The sequence below is a fragment of the Lissotriton vulgaris genome, chromosome 5, assembly GCF_964263255.1.
Source record: "Lissotriton vulgaris chromosome 5, aLisVul1.2, whole genome shotgun sequence".
Lineage (NCBI taxonomy): Eukaryota > Metazoa > Chordata > Amphibia > Caudata > Salamandridae > Lissotriton > Lissotriton vulgaris.
This window is the reverse complement of record NC_141693.1, coordinates 2,032,324,294-2,032,351,283: the sequence shown is the minus strand read 5'-3', so window position 1 is coordinate 2,032,351,283 and position 26,990 is coordinate 2,032,324,294. Positions and strand designations below refer to the sequence as shown.

Here is a 26,990-nt window from a genome sequence, read left to right as displayed (position 1 = left end):
TCTTGTCACCGTAAACGTGACCCCTTCCGGAGTAAACATTCGAGTTGTGACATCCAGCGCCCTCACATCCGAGACGCGCTTGCACGAAACCAGACACAAAAGGATCGCCAGTTTGGCTGACAGTTCCTTCCTAGAAAGATACTGGTTATCCCCCCAGGAGGAGAGGAAATGCAGAACAATGTTAACATCCCAGAGACCTTCATACCTGGGTTCCGGGGGTTTGGAAAGTCTAACACCTCTCATCAGTTTGCAGACCCAGGGGTGCTCGCCCGCCGGTTTCCCATCGAAGTGGGCATGCCCCGCCGAAATGGCGGATCTGAAAGAGTTAATAGACCGGTAGGCCATACCCGACCGATGCAATTCAGCCAAGAAATTTAGGATGTGGCTAACGTCCGCCCCCACGGGATCGGCGTGTCTTCCCAGACACCAACGACGCCACCGCTGCCAAGCCGAGCGGTACCTCTTGACAGTTCCTGGAGCCCAGGCTCTAAGGATGAGGTCCTCAGCGTCCGCCGAAAGGCGTCCGTCCTGCCAACGTCCCCTGCTAACAATCAATAAGGCCACAATAAATAAACACGTCAGAAAAATAAATGTCACTTATCTGACGAGCAGAGAAGAAAGAGGACTGCATAATCCTCGCCTCCTTGTCCTTAATAGAATTGAAACTTTCCGTTACGTTAGCTAGGAAATTTTTCATTATCGCCGATTTACGGCCAAAAACAGACGCTAAAGCGGCAATAATTTTATCGCAACGGCTTGTTGATCTGCCCCGAGGAGGCTAACAGAGGCCAGTCACCAACTACCCTTGAATGTCAAGAGAGAGACGAGTCCGCTCGGATGCTGAGTGGTGTCACTCATTAATAAACGCTGTTCATTGATAACTGCAACAGCTCCCTCAGGGAGGAGCGCCTAGAAGGTGCTCACTACCGGGGTTGTGTTCCACGCTTCCTCACCCACAGTCACTCCTCACTCCTACCCCACAGTCACTCCTGTCCCACAGTCACTGCTGTCCCACAGTCACTCCTGTCCCACAGTCACTCCTCACTAATGCTCCACAGTCCATCCTGCCCCACAGTCACTCCTCACTCCTGCCCCACAGTCACTCTGCCCCACAGTCACTCCTGCCCCACAGTCACTCCTGCCCCACAGTCACTCCTGTCCCACAGTCACTCCTCACTAATGCTCCACAGTCCATCCTGCCCCACAGCCACTCCTCACTCCTGCCCCACAGCCACTCCTGCCCCACAGCCATCCTGCCCCACAGTCACTCCTGCCCCACAGTCACTCCTCACTCCTGCCCCACAGACACTCCTGCCCCACAGTCACTCCTCACTCCTGCCCCACAGTCACTCCTGCCACACAGCCACTCCTGCCCCACAGTCACTCCTCACTCCTGCCCCACAGTCACTCCTGCCACACAGCCACTCCTGTCCCACAGTCACTCCTGTCCCACAGTCACTTCTCACTAATGCTCCACAGTCCATCCTGCCCCACAGTCCCTCCTGTCCCACAGTCACTCCTCACTCCTGCCCCACAGTCACTTCTCACTCCTACCCCACAGCCACTCCTGCCCAACAGTCCCTCCTGTCCCACAGTCACTCCTGTCCCACAGTCACTCCTCACTAATGCTCCACAGTCCATCCTGCCCCAAAGTCACTCCTCACTCCTGCCCCACAGCCACTCCTGCCCCACATCCATCCTGCCCCACAGTCACTCCTCACTCCTGCCCCACAGTCACTCCTGCCACACAGCCACTCCTGCCACACAGGCACTCCTGCCCCACAGTCACTCCTGTCCCACAGTCACTCTGCCCCACAGTCACTCCTGTCCCACAGTCACTGCTGTCCCACAGTCACTCTGCCCCACAGTCACTCCTGTCCCACAGTCACTTCTGTCCCACAGTCACTCCTCACTAATGCTCCACAGTCCACCCTGCCCCACAGTCACTCCTCACTCCTGCCCCAGAGCCACTCCTGCCCCACAGCCACTCCTGTCCAACAGTCCCTCCTGTCCCACAGTCCCTCCTGTCCCACAGTCACTCCTGTCCCACCGTCACTCCTGACCCACAGTCACTCCTCACTCCTACCCCACAGTCACTCCTTCCCCACATCCATCCTGCCCCACAGTCACTCCTGCCCCACAGTCAATCCTCACTCCTGCCCCACAGTCACTCCTGCCACACAGCCACTCCTGCCCCACAGTCACTCCTCACTCCTACCCCACAGCCACTCCTGTCCCACAGTCACTGCTGTCCCACAGTCACTGCTGTCCCACAGTCAATCTGCCCCACAGTCACTCTGCCCCACAGTCACACCTGCCCCACAGTCACTCCTGCCCCACAGTCACTCCTGCCCCACAGCCACTCCTGTCCCACAGTCACTCCTGTCCCACAGTCACTCCTCACTAATGCTCCACAGTCCATCATGCCCCACAGTCACTCCTCACTCCTGCCCCACAGCCACTCCTGCCCCACAGCCACTCCTGCCACACAGCCACTCCTGCCCCATAGTCACTCCTCACTCCTGCCCCACAGTCACTCCTGCCCCACAGCCACTCCTGTCCCACAGTAACTGCTGTCTCACAGTCACTCTGCCGCACAGTCACCCCTGCCCCACAGCTACTCTGGCCCCACAGCCACTCCTGCCCCACAGTCACTCCTCACTCCTGCCCCACAGTCACTCCTGCCCCACAGTCACTCCTCACTCCTACCCCACAGTCACTCCGGCCCCACAGCCACTCCTGCCCCACAGCCACTCCTGCCACACAGCCACTCCTGCCCCATAGTCACTCCTCACTCCTGCCCCACAGTCACTCCTGCCCCACAGCCACTCCTGTCCCACAGTAACTGCTGTCTCACAGTCACTCTGCCGCACAGTCACCCCTGCCCCACAGCCACTCCTGCCCCACAGCCACTCCTCACTCTTGTCCCACAGTCACTGCTGTCCCACAGTCACTGCTGTCCCACAGTCACTCCTCACTCCTGCCCCACAGTCACTCCTGCCCCACAGTCACTCCTCACTCCTACCCCACAGTCACTCCGGCCCCACAGCCACTCCTGCCCCACAGCTATTCCTGCTTCTGTTTAACCAAGTTCCAGTTTCAATCTTTATTAAGATCAATTAGATCATCAACGATATTCAAATAGATATTGGTTAAAAATTAGGCCTGACAATATGAAAATAGTCCATCAGCAATAAGCTGAGAAAGATGAATAAAATGTAATGAAACTGTTATGGGCCCAGCTCCGCATTCAAGATGCGGGTGCGGATAAACCACATGGCTGTGAGGTATTTCGCCAGTGCAAAGACAGTTGGAGGTGAAACATCAGTTTTTAAAATTCTGTACATGGGGGAGAACTGTCTGCAACCAAAGTTTCTGATAAGGGGGACAAGTCAGTATTTTCTGATGACTTGGTAGGCCTTACAAAATAGAACCACGTGTAAATCACTTTCCACAGCAAGAGCACATGCCGGGCATTGCTTGCGGGCACCCTGCTGCCATTCAATTTGGGGGCATCGGTGTGTTCAGTCCCATTCAGGTGGGCGATTACCCCGTTGACAAAGAGGCAGAACAGGGTCGGTGCGAGCACACAGCCCTGTCTCACCCCTCTGTCAACGGGGAATCTGTCTGTTAATTCGCCATTTCTGCCGCACCTGACACGTGCAAAGTTGTTCCGATGGAGTCTCTGTAGGATTACAAGGATATCAGGTGGAACCCCCATCTCAGCAAGCACACTCCACAGTTTCATTCTGGGCACCAAGTCGAAGGCGGCTCGCAAGTCCATGAAAACCGTGTACAAGCTGCCCCCCTCGAATAGCGCCGTCCTCCAATAGATGAGGTTTAGGCGGAAAATCTGATCTATTTTGGACACCCCCTTTCTAAATCCAGCCTGGTACGGACTGAGAGTGTCAGTTTCTTCCAACCAGGCCTGAAGCGATCCAACACAAGCCTGCCAAAAAGCTTCTGGGACACGTCTATTAAGCTGATGGGCCTGTAGTTGACTGGGAGCAGAGGCGAGCCCTTCTTGAATATAGGAACCACCTCTGCCCCCAGCCAAGTACTAGGAATCTCCATGCCCAACAGAACAGCATTAAATATTGTGACGAGATAGGGGGCCCAAACATCAGGCTCCTGTTTAAACAGGTCACCTGGGAGACCGTCTGTTAGACCTGGCACCTTGGCGTGAGTTTCCCTTCCACTTTTTGCTGATGTGCCTCAGATGTTTTGCTGTTTTTGCTGGTGTCCATTTGTGGGGGGATTGGTGTATTTTACTGTGTGTGTGATTACAAATGCTTAACTAACTAACGCCTGAAGAATAGCCTTGGCTGCTCACGCCACGCACCTAGAGGGTGAGCAAGGGTAATTCTAAGGGGTCATCCTTCGCCCTGACTTAGAGGAGAGGGTCCCTGCTTGTCACAAGTGCATACTTGCGCCAACCAGAGACTCCCAATTCTAACACCGTCCAATCCGGGGGCCTTACCAGATGCCAGTCCCACAATGGCTGCTCGCACCTCCTTTAGTGTAAACAAGTCACCCCTACAGTGGATGGGCGTACTTGGGAGTGGGTTACAAGTATCCCCAGCATCCGAGGTGTAGAGCGACTGAAAGTGCGCCTGCCACAACCCTGCTGCAATGTTTGGTTCAATTGCTGAAAGAGCCCAGAGCCCCCATTGACAATTCGCCAAAACGTGCGATAATCCCTGGTAGCTAGGGAACTAGAGAGTTCCTCCCACTGGCCCTCCTCCCATTCAATCTTGGCCCGGGCGACCAGTTTCTTATATGTCCGTCTACTGGCCTGTATCTCCCCTCTGCCTTTGCCCTCCTTAATACATAAGGGGAGTTCTCCCTTTGCCTTGCGCCATGCGGCGTTGTACCATGAGGACTTGCAATGTGGTCCCCCCCTTTTGCATTGGGTTTTGGTAGAGAGGTCATCTGCCATGGTCCTAATAAGATCCTCATGAGCCAGATATATTACTTTGCGGGTGTCCTCATTGCAGATTTCATCAGTTAAGTCGCCCACTTTTTCCAAGATTGGGATTATTCCAGCATAGAGCTTTGGGAGCTTCTCTCGGCTAGCAACTAGTTTTTCCCACCTGATTCTCCTGTTGTTTTCAAGGAGGAGCTCAGGTTTGGTCGCCGCCATGCTTTGATCACCCTCCATACCAGGGTGGGCAAAATCGAGTTCTAGGGCATTGTGGTCGCTGTCAGCTCTTTCTGCCACTCTAAAGTCAATGATATGCGACCATTCAGAGAGTTGTCCAAGGACGTAGTCCAAGCGGGACTCCCTTCCCACTCTGTTGCAGGTGTGTCTGCTCGGTATGTCAGATTTGATACGCCCGTTGCAGTCTCTAACTCCGTGGTTAAGGGTCAGGGCAGTGATCTGTAAGGCTAGAGGTGTCCAAGCTCAGGGAGGAGGTGCCACTGCGGGGGGAACCGCCCACCTTCCATCCTCTTCCATGGAAAAACCATCCAAGAGGCCTGCTAGGGGCTCAAAATGTGAATTCAAGTCCCCTCCAACCAAAAATGGGGTGCCCCTCGGAATTTCACTGAGGTAAGACGATAATTCCTCAATGGTGGGTGATTCACGTGTAATGTTGACCGGCCTTGAATAAACATTTATCACGGCAAGTCTGGCTGAGTTAGGCCATAACAACAAAACCACTAGTATGTCCTCAGATGCCAGTGGGAGACATACTGCCTGACAGCCCAAATGGGTCGCCACCCACGTTGTGAGTCCGCCAGAGGGACAGCCCCTTCCCACCCACTTTGCGGGAATGGAAAATGCCAGGTAACCCCGTTGGGAATATTCTTCCCTCGCCCAGGTCTCCTGGAACATACATACATCCCCGGTATCCACAAAGGCGGTCCATTCCTGTAGATCTAGCTTATTGCCTAGGCCAGCCACATTCCACGAAATTAGCTTCAAGAGTGGTGGTTTTGAAGTCGGGACCAGTTTTGGGGACCTATCGTTATTACTTGAATTGACCACAAATGTTACCAAGGGAGTCTGATCACCGCTAGGGGACTGAGTGTCCCTTGGAACCCTTATCTCTGAGTTTATAGGGGGGTGTCTGCATTAGTTCGACTTTTCTCGACAGACTGGCCCAAATCTAACATTGGGGCAGATGTGTGTCCAGGGAGAATAAAATCTGTCTCCGCACTCTCCCTGAGATACGAGCTATCCCCGGTGACATTCTGCCTGGACTGTCAATCTATCATATCCAAGTAGCTGTACCTATTAGACAGGGGGGGACATGTATGGTGCTGTAATCTGGGGTGGCAAAAATCAACTCTCTCTCTTCTCCTCCAACCGCCTCCGCCTCTTTGACAAATTTCCCATCCCTCTTCTTCGGTGTTTGGAGGATAATACACCTGTTGGTGGCGACTTGGATAGTAAAAGTCTCCTCTCCCACCTGCCTCAGGGGGACTCCCCCATCCCTCTTCCTCATAGGTATACGGCGGCCGGGGATAGAAAAAAGATGGGCTGAATGTTGGTTCCCTGATCCTCATAATGCCAGCCACAGATATGAGAAACGGTCATGGGGTCTCTGAAGCTGACTAGGACACAATCGCCTTTGATAGTTTTTCTAGTAGTGCCCACCCATGGGACCCTTCTTACCATAAGGACATCACTAGTTATACCCTGCGGTAAAGGTCTATACTTGGATAGCCAGTCCAAGGCCTTGTTCTTGAGAGAGGCGGTGGATTCTATCAGCGTTGTTTTTAGCTCTGGCACCCCCGTTAAGATTACTGTGTACTGGCTGGCCTCCGGCGGCAAGTGCACCACTCTTGGCTTTTTTTTGTTCACTTGAGCCCCATCTGTCAGTGTAGCTGCTTTTTGGGGTAAGCTAGAGGCAGGAAGGTTAGCCTTAGACTGGTTAGGAATGGTTTTGGGAGGGGGGACCTGTGGGTGGTTGGGAGTTGCTATGCCAGTACTAGACTGCGTGATCTTATTTGGGGGGGCAGTTGATTTATCCTGGGGTGCTAAAGGACCTGTGCTTTTCCCCGTCTTGCTGTTGGCTGGGGCACCGCTCTTAGTATTAGTCTTAGTCACTGTCCCTGATCTGCCGCCCTTGTCCTCTATTTTACTGTCAGTTTTGGGATTTTTGGCTAATAGGGGCGTACATTTCTCAATGTTCACTAGCCTGGCTTCCATTTTAATAAGCCGTGCTTCTAAAGGGCACAATAAGGTTCTCAGAAGTGATCCTATGTCGGCCAAAGTAATGTCTTCGCCCGAGGTGTCATGGGGATTAATAGTGGTATGATCTAAAGACACAGCGGTCTGAGTCTCTGGTGGGATTGCCTCAGCTCCCTCGGTAGGCGTAGTCCCCATCATGCTTGATCCAAGACTGTTTGTCTTCGGGTTGGGATTTTTCTTTGTTGTTTTTGTCTTCCTCCCACCACTTTTCTGTGCCCTATTTTTCACTTTAGGCACTGCTCCTTCCCTTAACCCCTGCGGTGTAACTCTGTCATTCGTATTTACCACGGCTAGGTCATGTTCGGGGTTGGAAATTTGGGCTGGCTGGAGTTGGACTAGTGGGAGGTTTAACAGGCTCAGGTCATCAAAGTCACTTACTTCCTTTAGACTAGTGTGGGAGCTAGAGATGGACACGTCTAAATCCATATTGTGCTCGCTATTCCTAGTTGCCCCATTGGTAGTGCCAGTTGGCTCAGTACAATTGGGTATGTTGGTTGGGGTCTTGGCTTGTGCAAGGGGGCCCATAGAAGGCCTTCTCACCCAGTCAATTTCTTTGGAAATGCGCCTTTCAAGTATTGTAATTTCGTCGATCAATAGTGACCCCGCTTTAACAAAATAATTGTCCAAAGTACCTTTATTGGCTCCAGTAGCCGCCTGCGTACTTTTGCTCCTTGTTTCCATCGTAGTCATCCTTGGGCACGATAAGAAGCAATGAATTCCAGGAAAAAGGGTGAAAGGGGGTGGCCCGGTCCGGTCTCTAACGGCCTCAAACGGCCCGCCCTTTGCCCGGGCTTATCTACGGGCTGAGTCCCGTGCGCGTCCCGCGTTGCGCGATGGGCAGCCAATCATATACGTAATAGGGGGCGCGGCACGGCCGGGAAGAGGAACCAGCTGTGGGTGTTCAGCTGAATGCTGGTCCTCGCAGTCCCGGTCTCCGCTTCTCTCTCCTCTCAGAGTCACGCAGCACAGGCTCTCCACAAAGCAACAGGGTCCTGAGGAAACGGGGACCTCCGGCTACTCCACACGGTAATGGAATCCTCCAAAGTCGGCAATTGCAATCTCGAGCGGCTCCCGCGAAGCAGGGGCCGCGAGTCACTGAGAGAGGGCGCGGCACGTCCGGGAAGAGGAACCAGCTGCGGGTGTTCAGCTGAATGCTGGTCCTCGCAGTCCCGGTCTCGGCTTCTCTCTCCTCTCAGAGCCACGCAGCACAGGCTCTCCACAAAGCAACAGGGTCCTGAGGAAACGGGGACCTCCAGCGACTCCACACGGTAATGGAATCCTCCAAAGTTGGCAATTGCAATCTCGAGCGGCGCCCCAGTGCCAGGATGCCTCCGGGTAGCTACGCGCTTAATAAGTGCTGTTTCATTCATTCCTCCACCATTGCCTACCTGTCTCAAGTCCTGTTCGGTTCTAGAAATAAGCTATAGGTATACCTTTTTCTATACTTACCCAATTAGTCTGGATTCTGTCTCTGAATGTGTGTAATCAGTCCCTCATTGAGTGAGTGCAATACATGCTTAACCCCTTCGATGCCAGCCCCCCCCTTGTGCCACGCCCTTTTTTGATTATTTGGGGTATTTTGCGCTTAGGCCCCCATAACTTTTTGACCACATAAGGTATCCACGCCAACGTTGCGTCCCTTTCTTCCATCATCCTGAGGATCATAAAGGTACCGTGGGTTCCCTTGGAGGGGACTGAGAAACTAGGAAAAATACAGCAACATTTGTTTTTTTGGGGGGAAAATGGGATAAAAGTGCTGCAGAAGAAAGCATCTGTTTTTTCCCTACAAATGGTATCAAAGGAGGGTTTGCGATGCTAAAATCACCAAATTCCCAGCTATCGGGAACAGGCCGACTTTCGACAGAAAACCAAAACTTTCTACACAGTTTTGGCATTTTACTGGGATGCGGCCTATTTATCCTATCAACCTCCTTCCAGTTAGCGATAGGAATGGGTGTGAAACCAATAATGGATCCTGCAAAGCTATACATTTCTGAAAAGTAGACAAAATTCTGAATTCAAAAAGGGGTCATTTATGTTTATCCTTCAAGGTTTTCCTATGAAAAGTAACAGTTGAAATAAAAGAATATTGAAATTCAGTTGAAAAATTAGCCATTTGTGCCTACATTTTAACATTAAACAACTTCTAACTATGGTAGATTTTTTAAAGCGTTATATCATTACGTCCTGCCGGACCCTTCTGGTTGCGGTGTTATATGAGGCTCGCAGCTTCACCAAGATCCCGAGGGACCCAGAGTCAATAACTGAGTTGCACCTTGCAATGTTTTTTTGGTAAACAGATATTAATTTGGTAAAATATAAAGAGTGAAAAATCAATATCAAGTCACCCCATGTATTTCTAAAATGGATGAAGATGTGGAGTTCAGAAGCCACGGTCATTTGTGCATCTCTGGATTTGTGGGCACCCGTCTTAGCAGGTGAATTAGAGGGTATTGTTCAAATGTACTTCCTTTTCCGCTCTGTCTTACATTTGGAAGACAGAAATACATAGAAAGACAATCAGTAGTAACATTTACTATTATGTGTTTCTCTAAGACCCCCGATAAAAATGGTACCTCACTTGTTGTGGGTAGGCCTCATGTCCGCGACAGGAAACAGCCCAAAATGCGACATGGACTCACCCAACTTTTCCAGTGAAAACTGAGCCTTTTTCTGCAAAGTGCCTAGTTGTAGATTTTGAACCCTAGCTCAGCCGACACCGACAGAAACCTAGAAAACCTGTACATTTTTAAAAACTAGACACCCAGGGGAATCCAGGATGGGGCGACTTGTGTGGCTTTCATCTGGGTCTGTTACTCAGAATTCCTTGCAAACCTCAAATTATGTGAAAAAAAGACATGTTTTCCTCACATTTCTGTGATTGAAAGTTCTGGAATCAGTGTGAAGCCACAAACTTCTACCTACCCAGAATTCCCCCAAGTTTGTCGATGAAAATGGGTAAGCCTAGTGCCTGCAGCAGGAAATGGCCCAAAACATATTGTGGAGACATCAAAATTATTTATCATGAGACCACCTGGTTTTTGAGGGAGTAATCCGAGTTTTTGGTCCCGGGTTCGACGGCAATCCAGGGAAATGTGCCAAACCCAGATATTTCTGAAAACTAGATACTCTCGGGAGTCCAGGGAGGTGTAGCTTGTGTGGATCCCCCAATGTTTTCTTACCCATAATTCCCTGCAAACCTCAAATTAATCTTTAAAAAATCACATGTTCCTCACATTTCTTCTTGGTAAAGTTGTGGCATCACCGGGCCGACACAAATTTCCTACTACTCAGCATTCCCACAGGTCTCCCAATACAAATGGTGCCTCACTCACATGGGCGGGCCAAGTACCCACGATAGTGGAGGGCTCAAAACGTATTGTGGAGACATCAAAATTATGTATCACAAAACGACCTGGATTTTCAAGGGGGTCACCTGCTTTTTTGGCACCGGGCAAGGCAGCCGTCTAGGGAAACTTACGAACCCGGGGCGGCTCCTCCATTAGCACGGAGGAGCGCCTGCTTTCTCGCAGTGCAAGAAGCAGAAACATAAAATGGTATTTCAAAATACTTGGGTATGCCTGGTTCAGGGCGGGCGGGTGGGCGAGTCGGGGAGGAGTGGCTTGCCCAATGCTGTGGGGAGTGACTGTTTGGTCGGCCCTCTGGGGCGGACCAAACCTGTCATGCGCACTCTGAGTTTTCTATATTGAGAAAAAGGCCTCCCCATAGCCACTCGGCTTGAAAACATTGGGTCCGGCCAGGAGCTGAGGCGGTGCAGGACCCAGTAGGGTACGTTTATATTTGTTTAATAACCCCTGCATGAACCTGTGTGACACCCCCGCGAGTCATGCCGGCCACACCTGCTACAAACCCAGATATTTTTGAAAGCTAGACACCCGAGGGACTCCAGAGAGGTATGGCTTGCGTGGATCCCCCAACTATCATATTTTCCTTACATTTCTGTCTGGGATAAACACGCCAAGACAAATTTCCTACCATGCAGTGTTCCCCTTGGTCTCCCAATAAAAATGTTGGGGTAGGGGCCCTGGTGTGTCCTTTGCGGACAGTCCAACCCCTCTTTCATAATAAATAATTAAATAAATCCCTGGTGAAGTCTAGTGTGCTTTCTGCCCCCGGTAGGGGAGATGGGGGCCACCCCCACTATCTGCATCCGGGGGGGGGGGGGGCATTATAGTGCCATTCAGGGCAGCCTCCACCCTTAAGTCCCTGATGTGTAGTGGGCTTTCTGCTCCCCTAAGGGGCAGATCAGAGGTAATAACCCCTATCTGCCTCCAGGGGGAAGAAAGACTGCCCCTTTTGTGTTGGGCGTGGGAGCATTAGGATGCCTATTGGGGGCAGTTCAGGGGATTTTGCCCCCATCTGCACCCTGGGGGGCAGAAAGACAGTTGCTAGTTTTTGGGAGGGGTGGGGCATTATTGTGCCCATTTAGGGCACAATAAGTAGGCGTTAAAGAAAAAAAATAAATCCCTGGTGTCTATTGTGCTTCTTGCCCTTCATGGGGCAGATTGGGGCTACTGCCCCCATCTGCCTCCCAGGGAGGGCAGAAAGACTGACTTTGCCCAATTTACTGTGCTTGGGGGTCGTCCTCCTGGGGTGATGCCCAAGCAGGGATGCACCAGGGAGGGGTACCAATGGAAAAGGGAGAGTCTCCCCTTTGCAACGATACCTCGCCCGTGTGTTTCAGTGCTCGAGGGGCTGAGATAGTCTCGCGAGCACCGAAGCAGTGAAAGTCAAATGTGCCGATCGGCTCATTTCAGTTTCATATGTAATGACGTCAGAGCGACATGCGCGCGATCGTCATTTCATATGGAAATAAATGCCTCTGGCGGTTGACGAAGTTCTTCCCCACCTCCCAAGGCCAAAAAAAAAGGAAATCCCTATATGAAAACAGAAGAGAGATACTGTGTTGGTGTCCCATGGACGTAACGATTGCGTTGGAGTGCCACTGTGTGGCATAGTATTGTGTGGCACGGCATTGTGTGAGATGAAGTGGAGTGGCACTGTGTGGTGTCGTATTGTGTGAGATGAAGTGGAGTGGCACTGTGTGGTGTCGTATTGTGTGGTGTGGCATTGTGTGGGATGGAGTGGCACTGTGTGGTGTCGTATTGTGTGGCATGGCATTGTGTGGGATGAGTGGAGTGGTGCTGTGTGGTGTGTTATTGTGTGGCGTGGCATTGTGTGGGATGAGTGGAGTGGTGCTGTGTGGTGTGGTTTTGTGTGGTGTGGCATTGTGTGGGATGAAGTGGAGTGGCACTTTGTGGTGTGCTATTGTGTGGCGTGGCATTGTGTGGGATGGAGCGGAGTGGTGCTGTGTGGTGTGTTATTGTGTGGCGTGGCATTGTGTGGGATGGAGTGGCACTGTGTGGTGTCGTATTGTGTGGCGTGGCATTGTGTGGGATGGAGTGGAGTGGTGCTGTGTGGTGTGTTATTGTGTGGCGTGGCATTGTGTGGGATGGAGTGGAGTGGCACTGTGTGGTGTCGTATTGTGTGGTGTGGCATTGTGTGGGATGAAGTGGAGTGGCACTTTGTGGTGTGCTATTGTGTGGCGTGGCATTGTGTGGGATGGAGTGGAGTGGCGCTGTGTGGTGTCGTATTGTGTGGTGTGGCATTGTGTGGGATGGAGTGGCACTGTGTGGTGTCGTATTGTGTGGCATGGCATTGTGTGGGATGAGTGGAGTGGTGCTGTGTGGTGTGGTTTTGTGTGGTGTGGCATTGTGTGGGATGAAGTGGAGTGACACTTTGAGGTGTGCTATTGTGTGGCGTGGCATTGTGTGGGATGAAGTGGAGTGGCACTTTGTGGTGTGCTATTGTGTGGCGTGGCATTGTGTGGGATGAAGTGGAGTGGCACTTTGTGGTGTGTTATTGTGTGGCGTGGCATTGTGTGGGATGGAGTGGAGTGGCACTGTGTGGTGTGTTATTGTGTGGCGTGGCATTGTGTGGGATGGAGTGGAGTGTGGCACTGTGTGGTGTGTTATTGTGTGGTGTGGCATTGTGTGGGATGGAGTGGAGTGGCACTGTGTGGTGTGTTATTGTGTGGTGTGGCATTGTGTGGGATGGAGTGGAGTGGCACTGTGTGGTGTCGTATTGTGTGGTGTGGCATTGTGTGGGATGGAGTGGCACTTTGTGGTGTGTTATTGTGTGGCGTGGCATTGTGTGGGATGGAGTGGAGTGGCACTGTGTGGTGTCGTATTGTGTGGTGTGGCATTGTGTGGGATGGAGTGGCACTTTGTGGTGTGTTATTGTGTGGCGTGGCATTGTGTGGGATGGAGTGGAGTGTGGCACAGTGCGGAGTGGTATTGTGTGGCGTGGCATTGTGTGGGATGGAGTGGAGTGTGGCACAGTGCGGAGTGGCAATGTGTTGCATGGTGTGGAGCGGAGTGACATTGTGTGGCATGGAATGTTGCTCGAGTTGCCACTGAATTTCCCTATAGTGCTTCAAAGCCTTCTGATATATATAAATGCAATCATACTACAATATGTGACCAATTTTCTCGACTTGCAGTCGGTGTAAATATCAGAAGCATTTGAGGTGATGACGTCGGTTGTTGGAGTGATGTAGAACCTCCCAGGAGAACGGGTTTTCTTACAAAGAATTGCTTTTACCCTGCCAGGGGCTACTGGGAGAGGGACCGGGTGCGGATAAAGTAGATGGACCCAGGTGTTGAACATCGGGGGGCAGGAGGGTGGGGGGAAGGGGTCTAACATCTTAACCAATGGAGATGGAGCTAACACTTCAAACTGTGGGCCCAGCTATCCTTAGAGCCCCTATTAGAAAGGAGAGTGGTAAACCGCGCATTTTAAACTTCTTGTCAAACCGAGTACAACAAACGTTCTCATGCATTTGACAATCCTCCCCTGACGGAGCTGGGTGTCGATGCTGTGATGGGGGTCTCCATCGCAGTGCCGCTTGGGTTTGATGCTGTGGTGAGGGTTCTCCATCACAGTGTCGCTGTGGTTCGATGCTGTGGTGAGGGTTCTCTATCGCGGTGCCGCTGGGGTTCGATGCTGTGGTGAGGGTTCTCCATCGCGGTGCCACTGGGGTTCGATGCTGTGGTGAGGGTTCTCCATCGCGGTGCCGCTGGGGTGTCGATGCTGTGGTAAGGGTTCTCCCTCGCGGTGCCGCTGGGGTTCGATGCTGTGGTGAGGGTTCTCCATCGCCGTGCCGCTGGGGTTCAATGCTGTGGTGAGGGTTCTCCATCGCAGTGTCGCTGGGGTTCGATGCTGTGGTGAGGGTTCTCCATCACAGTGTCGCTGGGGTTCGATGCTGTGGTGACGGTTCTCCATCGCGGTGCCACTGGGGCTCGATGCTGTGGTGAGGGTTCTCCATCGCAGTGCCACTGGGGTTCGATGCTGTGGTGAGGATTCTCCATCGCGGTGCCGCTGGGGTTCGATGCTGTGATGGGGGTCTACATCACAGTGTCGCTGGGGTTCGATGCCATGGTGAGGGTTCTCCATCGCGGTGCCGCTGGGGTTCGATGCTGTGGTGAGGGTTCTCCATCGCGTTGCCGCTGGGGTTCGATGCTGTGGTGAGGGTTCTCCATCGCGGTGCCGCTGGGGTTCGATGCTGTGGTGAGGATTCTCCATCGCGGTGCCGCGGGGGTTCGATGCTGTGGTGAGGGTTCTCCATCACAGTGCCGCTGGGGTTCGATGCTGTGGTGAGGGTTCTCCATCACAGTGTCGCTGGGGTTCGATGCTGTGGTGAGGGTTCTCCATCGCGGTGCCGCTGGGGTTCGATGCTGTGGTGAGGGTTCTCCATCGCAGTGCCGCTGGGGTGTCGATGCTGTGGTGAGGGTTCTCCATCGCGGTGCCGCTGGGGTGTCGATGCTGTGGTGAGGGTTCTCCATCGCGGTGCCGCTGGGGTTCGATGCTGTCGTGAGGGTTCTCCATGGCGGTGCCGCTTGGGTTCGATGCTGTGGTGAGGGTTCTCCATCGCGGTGCCGCTGGGGTTCGATGCTGTGATGGGGGTCTCCATCGCGGTGCCGCTGGGGTTCGATGCTGTGATGGGGGTCTCCATCGCAGTGCCGCTGGGGTGTCGATGCTGTGGTGAGGGTTCTCCATCGCGGTGCTGCTGGGGTTCGATGCTGTGGTGAGGGTTTTCCATCGCGGTGCCGCTGGGGTTCGATGCTGTGGTGAGGGTTCTCCATGGTGAGGGTTCTCCAGCGCTCGACCTCGGACCTGGGGATCTGGGTTCGAGTCTCGGTAACGACGCCAAAACCTCCTGTGATTCTGGGCAAATCACGTAATCTCCCCGTGCCTAAAATGAATGTGTGTCCTCATGTAACGTAACTGGTGATATGTAAAGCGCTCTGATACCTGATTCGGTTCAGGTCTAGTTCGCTCTATATATAACTATGCAAAAAAAAAAAAAGTGTCCCCCCCCCTATCTGCTTTAAATGCAGGCAGACCATAGGTTTGGCTACAGCGGTGGCTACTCCATCACTGACGTAGACAACCGCCTTTCATGGCCCGTGGAGTGAGGGCCATCGTAGAACTGGCGATGTGTTTGTCTGCCCAATTGAAGCGGGCAGACATATACCGTTCTTACTGTCAGTCCCCACTAGGCAAACCCTGGTGGTAAAGAACCGTAAAAACAACGAATGCCCCTCGACATGGGAGATGACCCCCAGGGCACGGGGGGCATTTTCTTTTCAAAAATAAAAAAGAGTTTGGTGCCAGGCACTGTTGTGTTGATAGAGCCCTGCACCAAACTGCAAGAAGCTGTGCCCGCGACCGCTGTGACGACAGTTCCTGGCAATGCTTTAGAAATGACCACCAGCTTGGCAGGCGTTCCTAAATCTGGCATACGGTGCATTCAGGGTGATGGGGTAACTTACTCCGTTGCCCTGGCAGAGAAATGGTCCAGCCACCAAAATATAAATCCGGCCCGGAGCTCTTTCTATAAAAGGGGAACAAGGGATGTCAATATGAAGAACTTTAACACTAGTTTTCGCAGATCGATTCGGTCCACGGCGGCTTGTGCAGCTTGAGTGGAGGGCTTTCATTGACCAATAGCCTGGGGCTCCCCTCGGTGTGACGCACTTCCAGGGACAGCGAAGACGGGCCTTCCCTCTGTCACCCTCTATTCTAGGGGAATGCCGGCTCCGACACCGGCGTACCCATTGCAAGCCCGTCTACGCCTGTCCGCGCCCGGCCGGGACCAGGGGCCACGACCCCTGGCCCCCTTATTGTCTGCTCTCCCTGAAGAATGGAGTTCACTTATTGCCTGATAGATTATTAGCAAAACTTGGGCGCGAGGGCTTGCTGCATTGACACATAAACCCAAGGAAGTCAAATAACGCCCCACTATCGGTAAAGCCGGTTCAGCAGGGGAGCCATCATGGGTGCAGGTTCGCACCGTTGAATGCCCGTTCACTACAAAGGCACTGCCTTGAGGTCTTTTCACTCCTTCAAGAAGACAGCCTGGATCTCCCATGTGTCAAAGAAACGTGGCTTAAAGAGTCGGCTGTGCCGGATCTGGTTGCGGTGATGCCCCCTAACTTCGCTGCTATTCATTTTAACCGACCTAATGATAGGAGGGGGGGTATAGCTTTCCTCTTTAATTATACCCTGAAAACTGAAACTCTTTGCTCTGAAAATATAGAAGTCGCCGATGTATTGGGAGTGAAATTCTGCTCCCCTACAGACTGTGCTGTGTTTCTCGTAGTATACCGCCTGCCACTTACCGCAACTAGGTTTAAGGAGCCCTTCCTGGAACTAGTTCATGTTCTCCGTGCACGTTACCAAGGAATGATGGTACTCGGAGATTTCAATTTTCACTGGGAAGCAATCCCAAAGGACGGCCAGGCTAAGCAGTTAGAAGAGGTTTTAAACTCAGTAGGACTTGGCCAAATGGTGGGTGAGTCCACTCATGAGAAAGGTCACATATTAGATTTGGTCTGGTCTTCCTGCCCGCTAATTGGCCCTATAGTTATCTCTTTGTGTTACTGGTCGGATCACTATCTAATTGCCGGCCAATATCCCCTTTCTACAAAAAAGATCACCGCCATGCCTGAATGGAAAACACTGCGCTGTTGGAAGCAGGTCAACGTGACTAACCTGACAGCCATCCTACCACATGCAGATAATGCCTCACTCGGTTAAGATAGTCTGGAGTCGGAGTGCGCCACCCTATTGTCCAAACTCAGGGAAGCCATTGAGGTTGTGGCACCGGCCCGCAAGATTAGACTAGTAGACAAGGGTAAGGGATCACCTTGGTTCAACCCAGCACTGAGGGAATTAAAACAAGCACTTCCTCAGTGTGAGAGAGCATGGCGCAAATCCCATGAACCCAGTGCCCACTCTGCCTATGTACTGAAGTTTGCCCCTACAAAAAAGCCATCCAATTACGGAAGGCCGAATTCTATGAGGCTGCCATCGCACCGGCGGTAACCCTCAGAAAGAGGTCTTCAGGGTCCTAAACGAGTTAAGGAAGGTTAGGTGGCTAGAAACTACTTTCAGTCAAAAGGACTGCTGTGATTTCCAATCTTTTTTTCTGGGTAAGATAAAAGATCTGATGACAGAAATCCATCGCACCCCTACCCTGCACTGCTCATTGGAGCCCCCTTACCCCTCCCCTAGGCCAACAAATGTACTGACTACCCGGCCCTTACTCACCAAGGAGCTTCTGTCCATCTTAGTGGGTCGTGTGAAATCAGGCTCCCCAGCTGACCCATGCCCCCCTATAATCTTCAGGATGGCTTGGCCGGGCATCGAGGACAAAGTGCTCTCCCTTCTGAATCGCTCCTTAGTAACAGGGCTTGTTCCGTCTGATTTTAAGGAAGCACAGGTCATCCCACTCTTAAAGAAACCAGGTGACGATCCTAAAAACCTTAAGAATTTCAGGCCAATCTCCCAGTTGCCTTTTTTGGCTAAATTCCTTGAACAACATTTACTACCCTCCCTCACTCGTCACCTGGAATCAAACCAGCTTCTCGAGTCTAATCAGGCTGGGTTCAGAGCCCATCACAGTACGGAATTGGTCATGCTTTCCATACTGGACGAGACTTAAGGCTGAATATAAAGTGCCGTGTGCTCTGGTTCTTCTGGACCTATCCGTGGCGTTTGATACTGTTGATCATGGCCAATTACCATCGCGGATCAGGGCTCTAGGCATCCAGGGCACGGCTCTGGCCTGGCTGACCTCATTCCTTGGGGACCGCTCCCAGCGAGTCCCATCCAGCCACGCTGGTACGCCGGGGGCCTCAGGGTTCAGCTTTATCTCCTCTGCTTTTCAATGCCTATCTACAGCCATTGATTGCAGCACTGAACCAGTTGGATTGCAGGGTTTATAACTATGCCGACGACACTCAAATTATAATCCAGATTGACCATACACCTAGGGCTCACCTGCGAATGCAAGATATTCTCAAGTTCACCATTACCTGGATATCGGCCAATTTGCTAAAAATCAACCCTGATAAAACGGAAGTCCTAGCGGTCACCACAGTCTCAAACCCTTGGAATGATCTGTTCTGGCCTTCAGAACTGGGGCCCTTTCCCGAATCTGCCGTGGCCGTAAAAAAACTTGGTATTGATCCAGCGCTCCTAATGAAAAACTGTCTCAATACCACTACTCATCTTCACAATACTCACCATTAATCATGGATCACTACTAAGGCCCATAAACTGAAGAGACAATTTTGAGCGACTGAATCATGTGACCTAATTAAACACACTATTCATAAATTATTTACAAGGATATATACAACTGCAGTTTATTATACCTCATCATGATTTTAATCATACGTCATTTAATTAAGTCACTAAGGCGAATGGATCTAATAATGATAACTAGACCATAAATAAACAAGACCGGCTTGTTATTTCAAACATCTATTTTTATTAACTTTATTTTATGCAAGGAAAGAGCGATCCTTATTTTATTAGCAATTTTGAAAGCATCGATCAAGGAAAGAAACATTAGTCTGACATTTTAAAAGGTAAATCAATCAGCATGAATTAAAGCAAAATAAAGTTTCCATTCCCTAAATTCTATTTCCCTGCCTAAAACTCACTTCACCTAAAGAAATAATTAACAAAGACAGCTGTCCTTACGTGCACCAGAAGTCCATCAGCACGGCATTCAGGAATCGGGGAGCAAGAGCCCCCTCCTGCCTGTAGGGCCCGTTTTTAAACCTTTCTAACTAGCTAATCTCCTTAAAAAGTGTCTTCTTTCGTTACCATCAGTGTTTTCATTGGCTGACTTATGTCAGACCATCCATGTCATCATCGCTTTCAAACCAAGAACGGGCTCTTCTTTAGCCCTATTGTTCATGATATTTCGCTTCCTCGAGAATGTTACAAAATTGAGTTGGTTCGAGTTACATTTCTCAGCTTCCTCACATTGGCAATCCTGCCGCTTCCTGTCTTTGGACATAACTCCATGAGCACAATATGCACGTCTTTTATTCAACAATATTTTCTGTCAACGTGGTAAAACTTTCCACTTCTCGTGTGTGCAAGGCTCTTCTCTGGACAGGTTTCAAAGCGCCATCTTTTATAGGCCCAAAAGGCCTCTCAGGAAACTAGGATTTAAACAAACACAAGACAGTAATTAATTAGAGAATTGAGACCCATTCTGTTACCCACCCCCTCTTCTAAATATTAACCAAGTTAATTATGTTATCTAGCCAAAGCACAAAAAGCGGCTTTATAAAAACCTTCTTCTTTCAGGCCATAAGGATTCTCCACGAGCTTTTGCCACAGAAAAGACACGACAAAACACATTGCACATAAATAATAAAGCCCATGCCATTAATTAAACAGCCGCATTTAATACTGACAAAAACAAAAGACAAGGTTAATTTATTATTTTTCCACGTACTTGCAAGTGCAACATAAAAGCACATTAGTCCCGCGTGTAGTGTCTGCAATTTTAAAACTAGATTGATTATTTATTTCAACCCATGCCATTAGTACTATTATTTTTATTATGGAAGTTTAACTTTGCGAGTTTGAACAAAATCTTATTCAATATCTCGCTCCATCAGTATCCAGATTGATGCCTTGCTATCCATGTCAGAGCAAGTGTCGGCTGTGGTCGGAACCACTGTGGGCCTATTGCGTCAGCTTCGGAAACGGTCTCCACGGTTGTCCTTTGCCACCCTTTGACTGGCAGGTTCAGCCCTGATCCTGTTGCGTCTCGATTATCGTAACTCTTTATATCGTGGCCTACCAAAGAACCTTCGGGCCAGGCTCCAGGTGGTAATGAATGACGCGGCGAGATTAATCTTTAAAAAACCTAGACATGCACATGCTACCCCCTTACTGCAGGCCCTACATTGGCTTCCGATCGTAAGAGAACTACATTTAAAAGCCTCTGTATTGCGCATAAGGCCGTTCATGGCTTAGCTCCCAGCTACATTAAAGACCGACTGACCAATTACAGCCCGAGGAGGGCTCTCTGGTCGGCTGGTGCCTGCTACCTGCCCTGCGCCCAGTTTAATCGCTCGACCCTGGGCGGTAGAGCTTTCTCGACCATAGTCCCCCAGGCATGGACCCGCCTCCCTGTCGAACTACGTAAGGGAACGAATCTCCTTCAATTCAGGAAGAGTTTGACAACGGTACTGTTTTTAGAGGCGTGGGGATCACTCTGAGCAGGTCTCTTCGTACTCGACTAGTATTGGACGTCCGTTGATGGCGCTTAGAGACCCCTGGGTGATAATGCGCTTTATAGATTTATATTAACATAATATAACATTTCAAGACAACCTTTTCCAGTTCCTTCTGTGAAATGGCAGTGAGCTTGTATGATGCTTTTGATTTCTTTCTGAGACTGAATAAGTGAGTGAAAATCCGTTGGCAATGTTACCACCTACACATTTCTCTGCCAGGAATCTGCACTTTCCAAAATAAAGAGCTGATGTTAGCTCGCCACGCGGAGAAGCTCTCGTATGGAATGAGGAACCCAAAGTCACACACGAACCCACAAGGCCTGAAGAACTGACGTAAAATCGAGTTTCCTTGAAATAACTTTGCAATCAATTGTGTTCATTCATACAAAGGGTGAAAGTATTCCTTGAAGCTTCGGAACATAAAGAATGTGTGTCTGATGTGCGATGCCCTCGGAGAATTAAGCGAAAAGAAAGAGAAGATGAGGTTCTTCATAGGAGATGGAATTATAACAATTAAGGGCCATATTTATGAAGGAGTCGTGCAGCGCGTCAACCTGTGCGCTGCGTCACTTGGGAAAGGGCTGGATTGCGGCGTATTTATGGAAACAGCGCATTCCCGTCCTTTCCCGTGCGCTGGCGACTATGGGCTGGCTCGTGCCCGCGCAGTTCCCTTGCACCGGGGCGTTACATGCAGGACTGCTGCAGTGCAGGAGGGGACACCTTCCTGCTCGAAACCGATCCTGCGAGGATTTGTCCGCTTTGGAAGTGTGATGCAGAATGCAGCTCGCATAGAAAGAGAAACAAACAAGGAGAAACAAAGCTGTTTTCCCTGGTTACACCTCGAGTGGGGAGGTCTATCTTTTCGGCACGTTCCCAGTTTTACTTGCTCCTGTAAATGTGTGAATGCGTCAATCTCCATGGATGTTGCATGGCGGCTCCCAAGCAGCACCATGGAAATCCCTCCCTGGCGCAACGCAGTGAATCTCGAGTCATTTTACTCGAGATCGATGACGCCACATAGGGCTCGCGTAGCTTCATAAATCACATTTTTCATTTGAGTCGCTCTTGCACCACGTTGTGTGACGTACGAGTGACACTAAGGGGCTCATAAATATGCCGCAAAGTTGCAAAGAGAGTGCTGCCGCGAAAGGGAACTGATCATATCGATATTTGCAACTCCGACATGCGCTCCTGCCCTCTGTTTCTGGTTTGGAGAAGCTTCCGGAGTTCAGTCCACTCGAGGCACAGGTATTACTTAGCGAACAAACTTTCATACATATATAAATCTCCTGTCACACATATCCCCAATTCCTTCCTTAGACTGCGCACCGCTTAGGCCCACAACCTTGCCAACGGATGGACGATGATTGGCGGGAAGCCTTGGGGTCCCACAGGAGGCTCTTACGGCCCAGATCTGCTTTATACTGTTCCATTGCATGAGGTACAAGTTGTGCAAAATGGATGTGATCACTTCATAGCTTTGTCTGCACTAACCATCGGGGAGACTTTCTCCATGCTGGTTAGTGTGGAGAAGTGTGGCTCAGGGGTTAGAGACGGCAGACCCGGAAGCTGAGATCGGCCCTGGACCAGGGTTCAATTCCCCGCCTTGGCGGGTCTTGGGCCAAAAATTCCACGGACTCGATAATTCTCGCTCCGGTGCCTTCTCGACTCACGGGTTCACATTCTGCGACTCTGGGCAATAGCTTGCTTAATCTCCACAACGGCCCCTCGCGGCGGGATGCCTGGCTTTCACCTTGTGGATACCCTGCCGGGGTTATCTCACAGGGGAATACCAGGACGGGTTCCCTAAGCAAGCGCCGGGAAACCCACTGCGGGTAGCTGTGCGCTATATAAGCTCAAATACATTTACATTTACATTTACATGCTGTTTGGGGCTGCCGAGTCCTCACTTCCTTTTGGGAGGGGTTTTGACACGCCTCGGGGGTTACTAGATTGGTTCCTCCCCACTGATCCCAAATCAGTCCTTCTGCACCTCACCAGCACAGCAGAAGGCAACGGGTACCGGGGAGCCCTCTGGTGGATTGGATTGGTGGTGGCCACCAAAGATGATATCGTTAGGCACTTCCCACATATGCCTGGCATTGTCTGCAGTGATTGAGCTCAGTAGAGGACTCAACTTGAGCCTCGCGACACATGACCCTGGCCTTTGGACAAAGTGTGCACTTCCAAGCGTTGATGGGTTGGAGGGGGTAGAGGTGGCGGGACGTGGAGCAGGTCAGGTGCAACATCGTTCTTATGGCCTGTGAGTTAGCAGTGTGTGCTATACTATAGGTTCTCTTGAGCTTGGATCAGCTACTTGGGAGCGATACCCTGTCATTCTGTTCTTGCTGCACCATGGTAATGTTAAATGCCGAGAAGATGTGTTAAAAAAATATTAACAACACCCGTGCGTTCAATTCTATTCTGAAGCCTCCTACACAGAACGGATCAAATCCATCAAAATGTTGTTGCTTTTTCTTAGCCCCGTCAGCCTTAGGGTGGTCTCCCCTAAACGTTTTGCCTTCTTACCTCCACTTTTTGTTGGATTTAGTTTTTGTTGGCCTTAGGATTCTGTGCACTTTACCACTGATAACCAGTTGTTACGTGCTTGTGCTCACGCCCTAAAACATGGTAACATTGGCTTACACCTGCTTGGCATATTTAATTAACTTACAATTCCCTACTAAAGTGGTATATCATACACCCATGGCTGGTAAATTAAATTCTACGAGTGGGCCTGCAGCACTTATTGTGCCACCCACTTAAACATCTCCTTACAACATGCCCCAGGTCTGCCACTGCAGCCTGTATGCAGTTTTAAACTACAAATTCATGTTGGCAAAATAAACCCCTTGCCAAGTCTCAAACGCCCTTTTATTACATGTAAGTCACCCCTACGGTAGAGCCTAGACAGCCCAGAATCAGTGTGCATTATAATTAAAGAGTTAGAAATGTACTTTTAAGTTTTACATGTCCCGGTGGTGAAAAACTCACACAGTTTTGTTTATCACTACTGTGAGGCCTACCTTTCCCATAGGATTCTATGCAAGTGCAGGTGAGGTTGCAGACGTTACTGTAGACATGATTACAGGCATGGTTGAAAGTGTGGCTTCAGGTGCGGTCGCAGGCGTGTTTGCATTATGGGTTCAGGTATTGTTGCAGGCGTGGTTGCAGGCATGTTTCCAGGTGCACTGGGAAGTAGGCCCAGCTTTTGATTTTTGCTCTCAGGCAATAAGATTCCTGTACATAAACAGAGTATGCGCCTAGTGTTGAATTCTGGGTAATCTCTCTGTTTGATTCCCTCAGGCCTCGACTCCAGACCTGCAGAGGGGAGAATAGTCCAATGTGCGGAGCTCAGAGAATGAAAATTCTTGTAAGTACAAATGTCTTCTAGTACTGGAGGGGGGTCCCCTAAATTAATAAATGACTGTGAGTACTGGTGAGGGTCCCCTAAATTTATAAATGACTGCGAGTACTGGTGGGGGTCCTTTAAATTTATAAATGTCTGTGAGTACTGGTGAGGGTCCCCTAAATTTATAAATGACTGCGAGTACTGGTGGGGGTCCTTTAAATTTATAAATGTCTGTGAGTACTGGTGAGGGTTCCCTAAATTTAAAAATGACTGTGTTGTACTGGTGAGGGTCCCCTAAATTTAAAAATGACTGTGAGTACTGGTGGGGGTCCCCTAAATTTATAAATTACTGTGAGTACTGGTGGGGGTCCTTTAAATTTACAAATGTCTGTGAGTACGGTGGGGTCTTCTAAATTTACATATGTCTGTGAGTACTGGTGGGGTCCTCTAAATTTACAAATGTCTGTGAGTACTGGTGGGGTCCTCTAAATTTACAAATGTCTGCGAGTACTGGTGGGGGTCCTCTAAATTTACAAATGTCTGCGAGTACTGGTGGGGTCCTCTAAATTTACAAATGTCTGCGAGTACTGGTGGGGTCCTCTAAATTTACAAATGTCTGTGACTACTGGTGGGTGTCCTCTAAATTTACAAATGTCTGCGAGTACTGGTGGGGTCCTCTAAATTTACAAATGTCTGTGACTACTGGTGGAGTCTTCTTAATTTACAAATGTCTGCGAGTACTGGTGGGTGTCCTCTAAATTTACAAATGTCTGCGAGTACTGGTGGGGGTCCTCTAAATTTACAAATGTCTGCGAGTACTGGTGGGGGTCCTATAAATTTACAAATGTCTGTGAGTACTGGTGGGGGTCCTCTAAATTTACAAATGTCTGCGAGTACTGGTGGGGGTCCTCTAAATTTACAAATGTCTGTGAGTACTGGTGGGGTCCTCTAAATTTACAAATGTCTGTGACTACTGGTGGGTGTCCTCTAAATTTACAAATGTCTGCGAGTACTGGTGGGGTCCTCTAAATTTACAAATGTCTGTGACTACTGGTGGAGTCTTCTTAATTTACAAATGTCTGCGAGTACTGGTGGATGTCCTCTAAATTTAAAAATGTCTGCGAGTACTGGTGGGGGTCCTCTAAATTTACAAATGTCTGCGAGTACTGGTGGGGGTCCTATAAATTTACAAATGTCTGTGAGTACTGGTGGGGGTCCTCTAAATTTACAAATGTCTGCGAGTACTGGTGGGGGTCCTCTAAATTTACAAATGTCTGCGAGTACTGGTGGGGGTCCTATAAATTTACAAATGTCTGTGAGTACTGGTGGGGGTCCTATAAATTTACAAATGCCTGTGAGTACTGGTGGAGTCTTCTTAATTTACAAATGTCTGTGAGTACTGGTGGAGTCTTCTTAAATTACATATGTCTGTGAGTACTGGTGGGGGTCCTCTAAATTTACAAATGTCTGCGAGTACTGGTGGAGTCTTCTTTATTTACAAATGTCTGTGAGTCCTGGTGGGGTCCTCTAAATTTACAAATGTCTGCGAGCACTGTTGGGGTCTTCTAAATTTACAAATGCCTGTGAGTACTGGTGGGGTCTTCTAAATTTACATATGTCTGTGGGATGGGTGGGATCTTCTTAATTTACAAATGTCTGCGAGTACTGATGGGGTCCTCTAAATTTTCAAATGCCTGTGAGTACTGGTGGGGGTCCTCTAAATTTACAAATGTCTGTGAGTACTGATGGGGTCCTCTAAATTTTCAAATGCCTGTGAGTACTGGTGGGGGTCCTCTAAATGTTCAAATGCCTGTGAGTACTGGTGGGGGTCCTCTAAATTTACATATGTCTGCGAGTACTGCTGAGGATCCTTTAAATTTACAAATGTCTGCGAGTACTTTTGGGGGTCCTCTAAATTTACAAATGTCTGTGAGTACTGATGGGGTCCTCTAAATTTTCAAATGCCTGTGAGTACTGGTGGGGGTCCTCTAAATTTTCAAATGCCTGTGAGTACTGGTGGGGGTCCTCTAAATTTACAAATGTCTGCGAGTACTGGTGGGGGTCCTCTAAATTTACAAATGTCTGCGAGTACTGGTGGGGGTCCTCTAAATTTACAAATGTCTGCGAGTACTGGTGGGGGTCCGCTAAATTTACAAATGTCTGCGAGTACTGGTGGGGGTCCTCTAAATTTACTCGTGTCTGCGAGTACTGGTGGGGGTCTTCTTAATTTACAAATGTCTGTGAATACTGGTGGGGTCCTCTAAATTTACATATGTCTGTGAGTACTGCTGAGGATCCTTTAAATTTACAAATGTCTGCGAGTACTTTTGGGGGTCCTCTAAATTTACTCGTGTCTGCGAGTACTGGTGGGGGTCTTCTTAATTTACAAATGTCTGTGAATACTGGTGGGGTCCTCTAAATTTACATATGTCTGTGAGTACTGGTGGGGGTCCTCTAAATTTACAAATGTCTGTTAGTACTGGTGGGGGTCCTCTAAATTTACAAATGTCTGAGTACTGGTGGGGGTCCTCTAAATGGACAAATGTCTGTGAGTACTGGTGAGAGTCCTCTGCATTTACATATTCCTTTGAGTACTTGTGGGGGTCCTTTAAAGTTACTAGTGTCTGTGAGTACTGGTGGGGGTCCTCTAAATGTACAAATGGCTGAGAGTGCTCGTGGGGGTCCTCTAAATTTACAAATGTCTGTGAGTACTGGTGAGGGTCCTCTAAATGGACAAATGTCTGCAAGAACTTATGGGGTCCTCTAAATTTACAAATGTCTGTGAGTACTGGTGGGGTCTTCTAAA

At 49.9% G+C, this 26,990-nt stretch overlaps 1 protein-coding gene across 1 annotated transcript in view; it reads left to right on the top strand.

Annotated features, from left to right (window-relative positions):
• The window catches only part of ST6GALNAC4 (ST6 N-acetylgalactosaminide alpha-2,6-sialyltransferase 4), a 215,599-nt gene that overhangs the window by 112,207 nt on the left and 76,402 nt on the right, over positions 1–26,990 (top strand). Inside the window, exon 2 of the mRNA XM_086924946.1 lies at positions 24,139–24,205. Coding sequence (XP_086781072.1) covers positions 24,176–24,205 — 30 coding nt within the window. The 5' untranslated portion in view covers positions 24,139–24,175. The remainder of the gene's footprint in view (positions 1–24,138; positions 24,206–26,990) is intronic.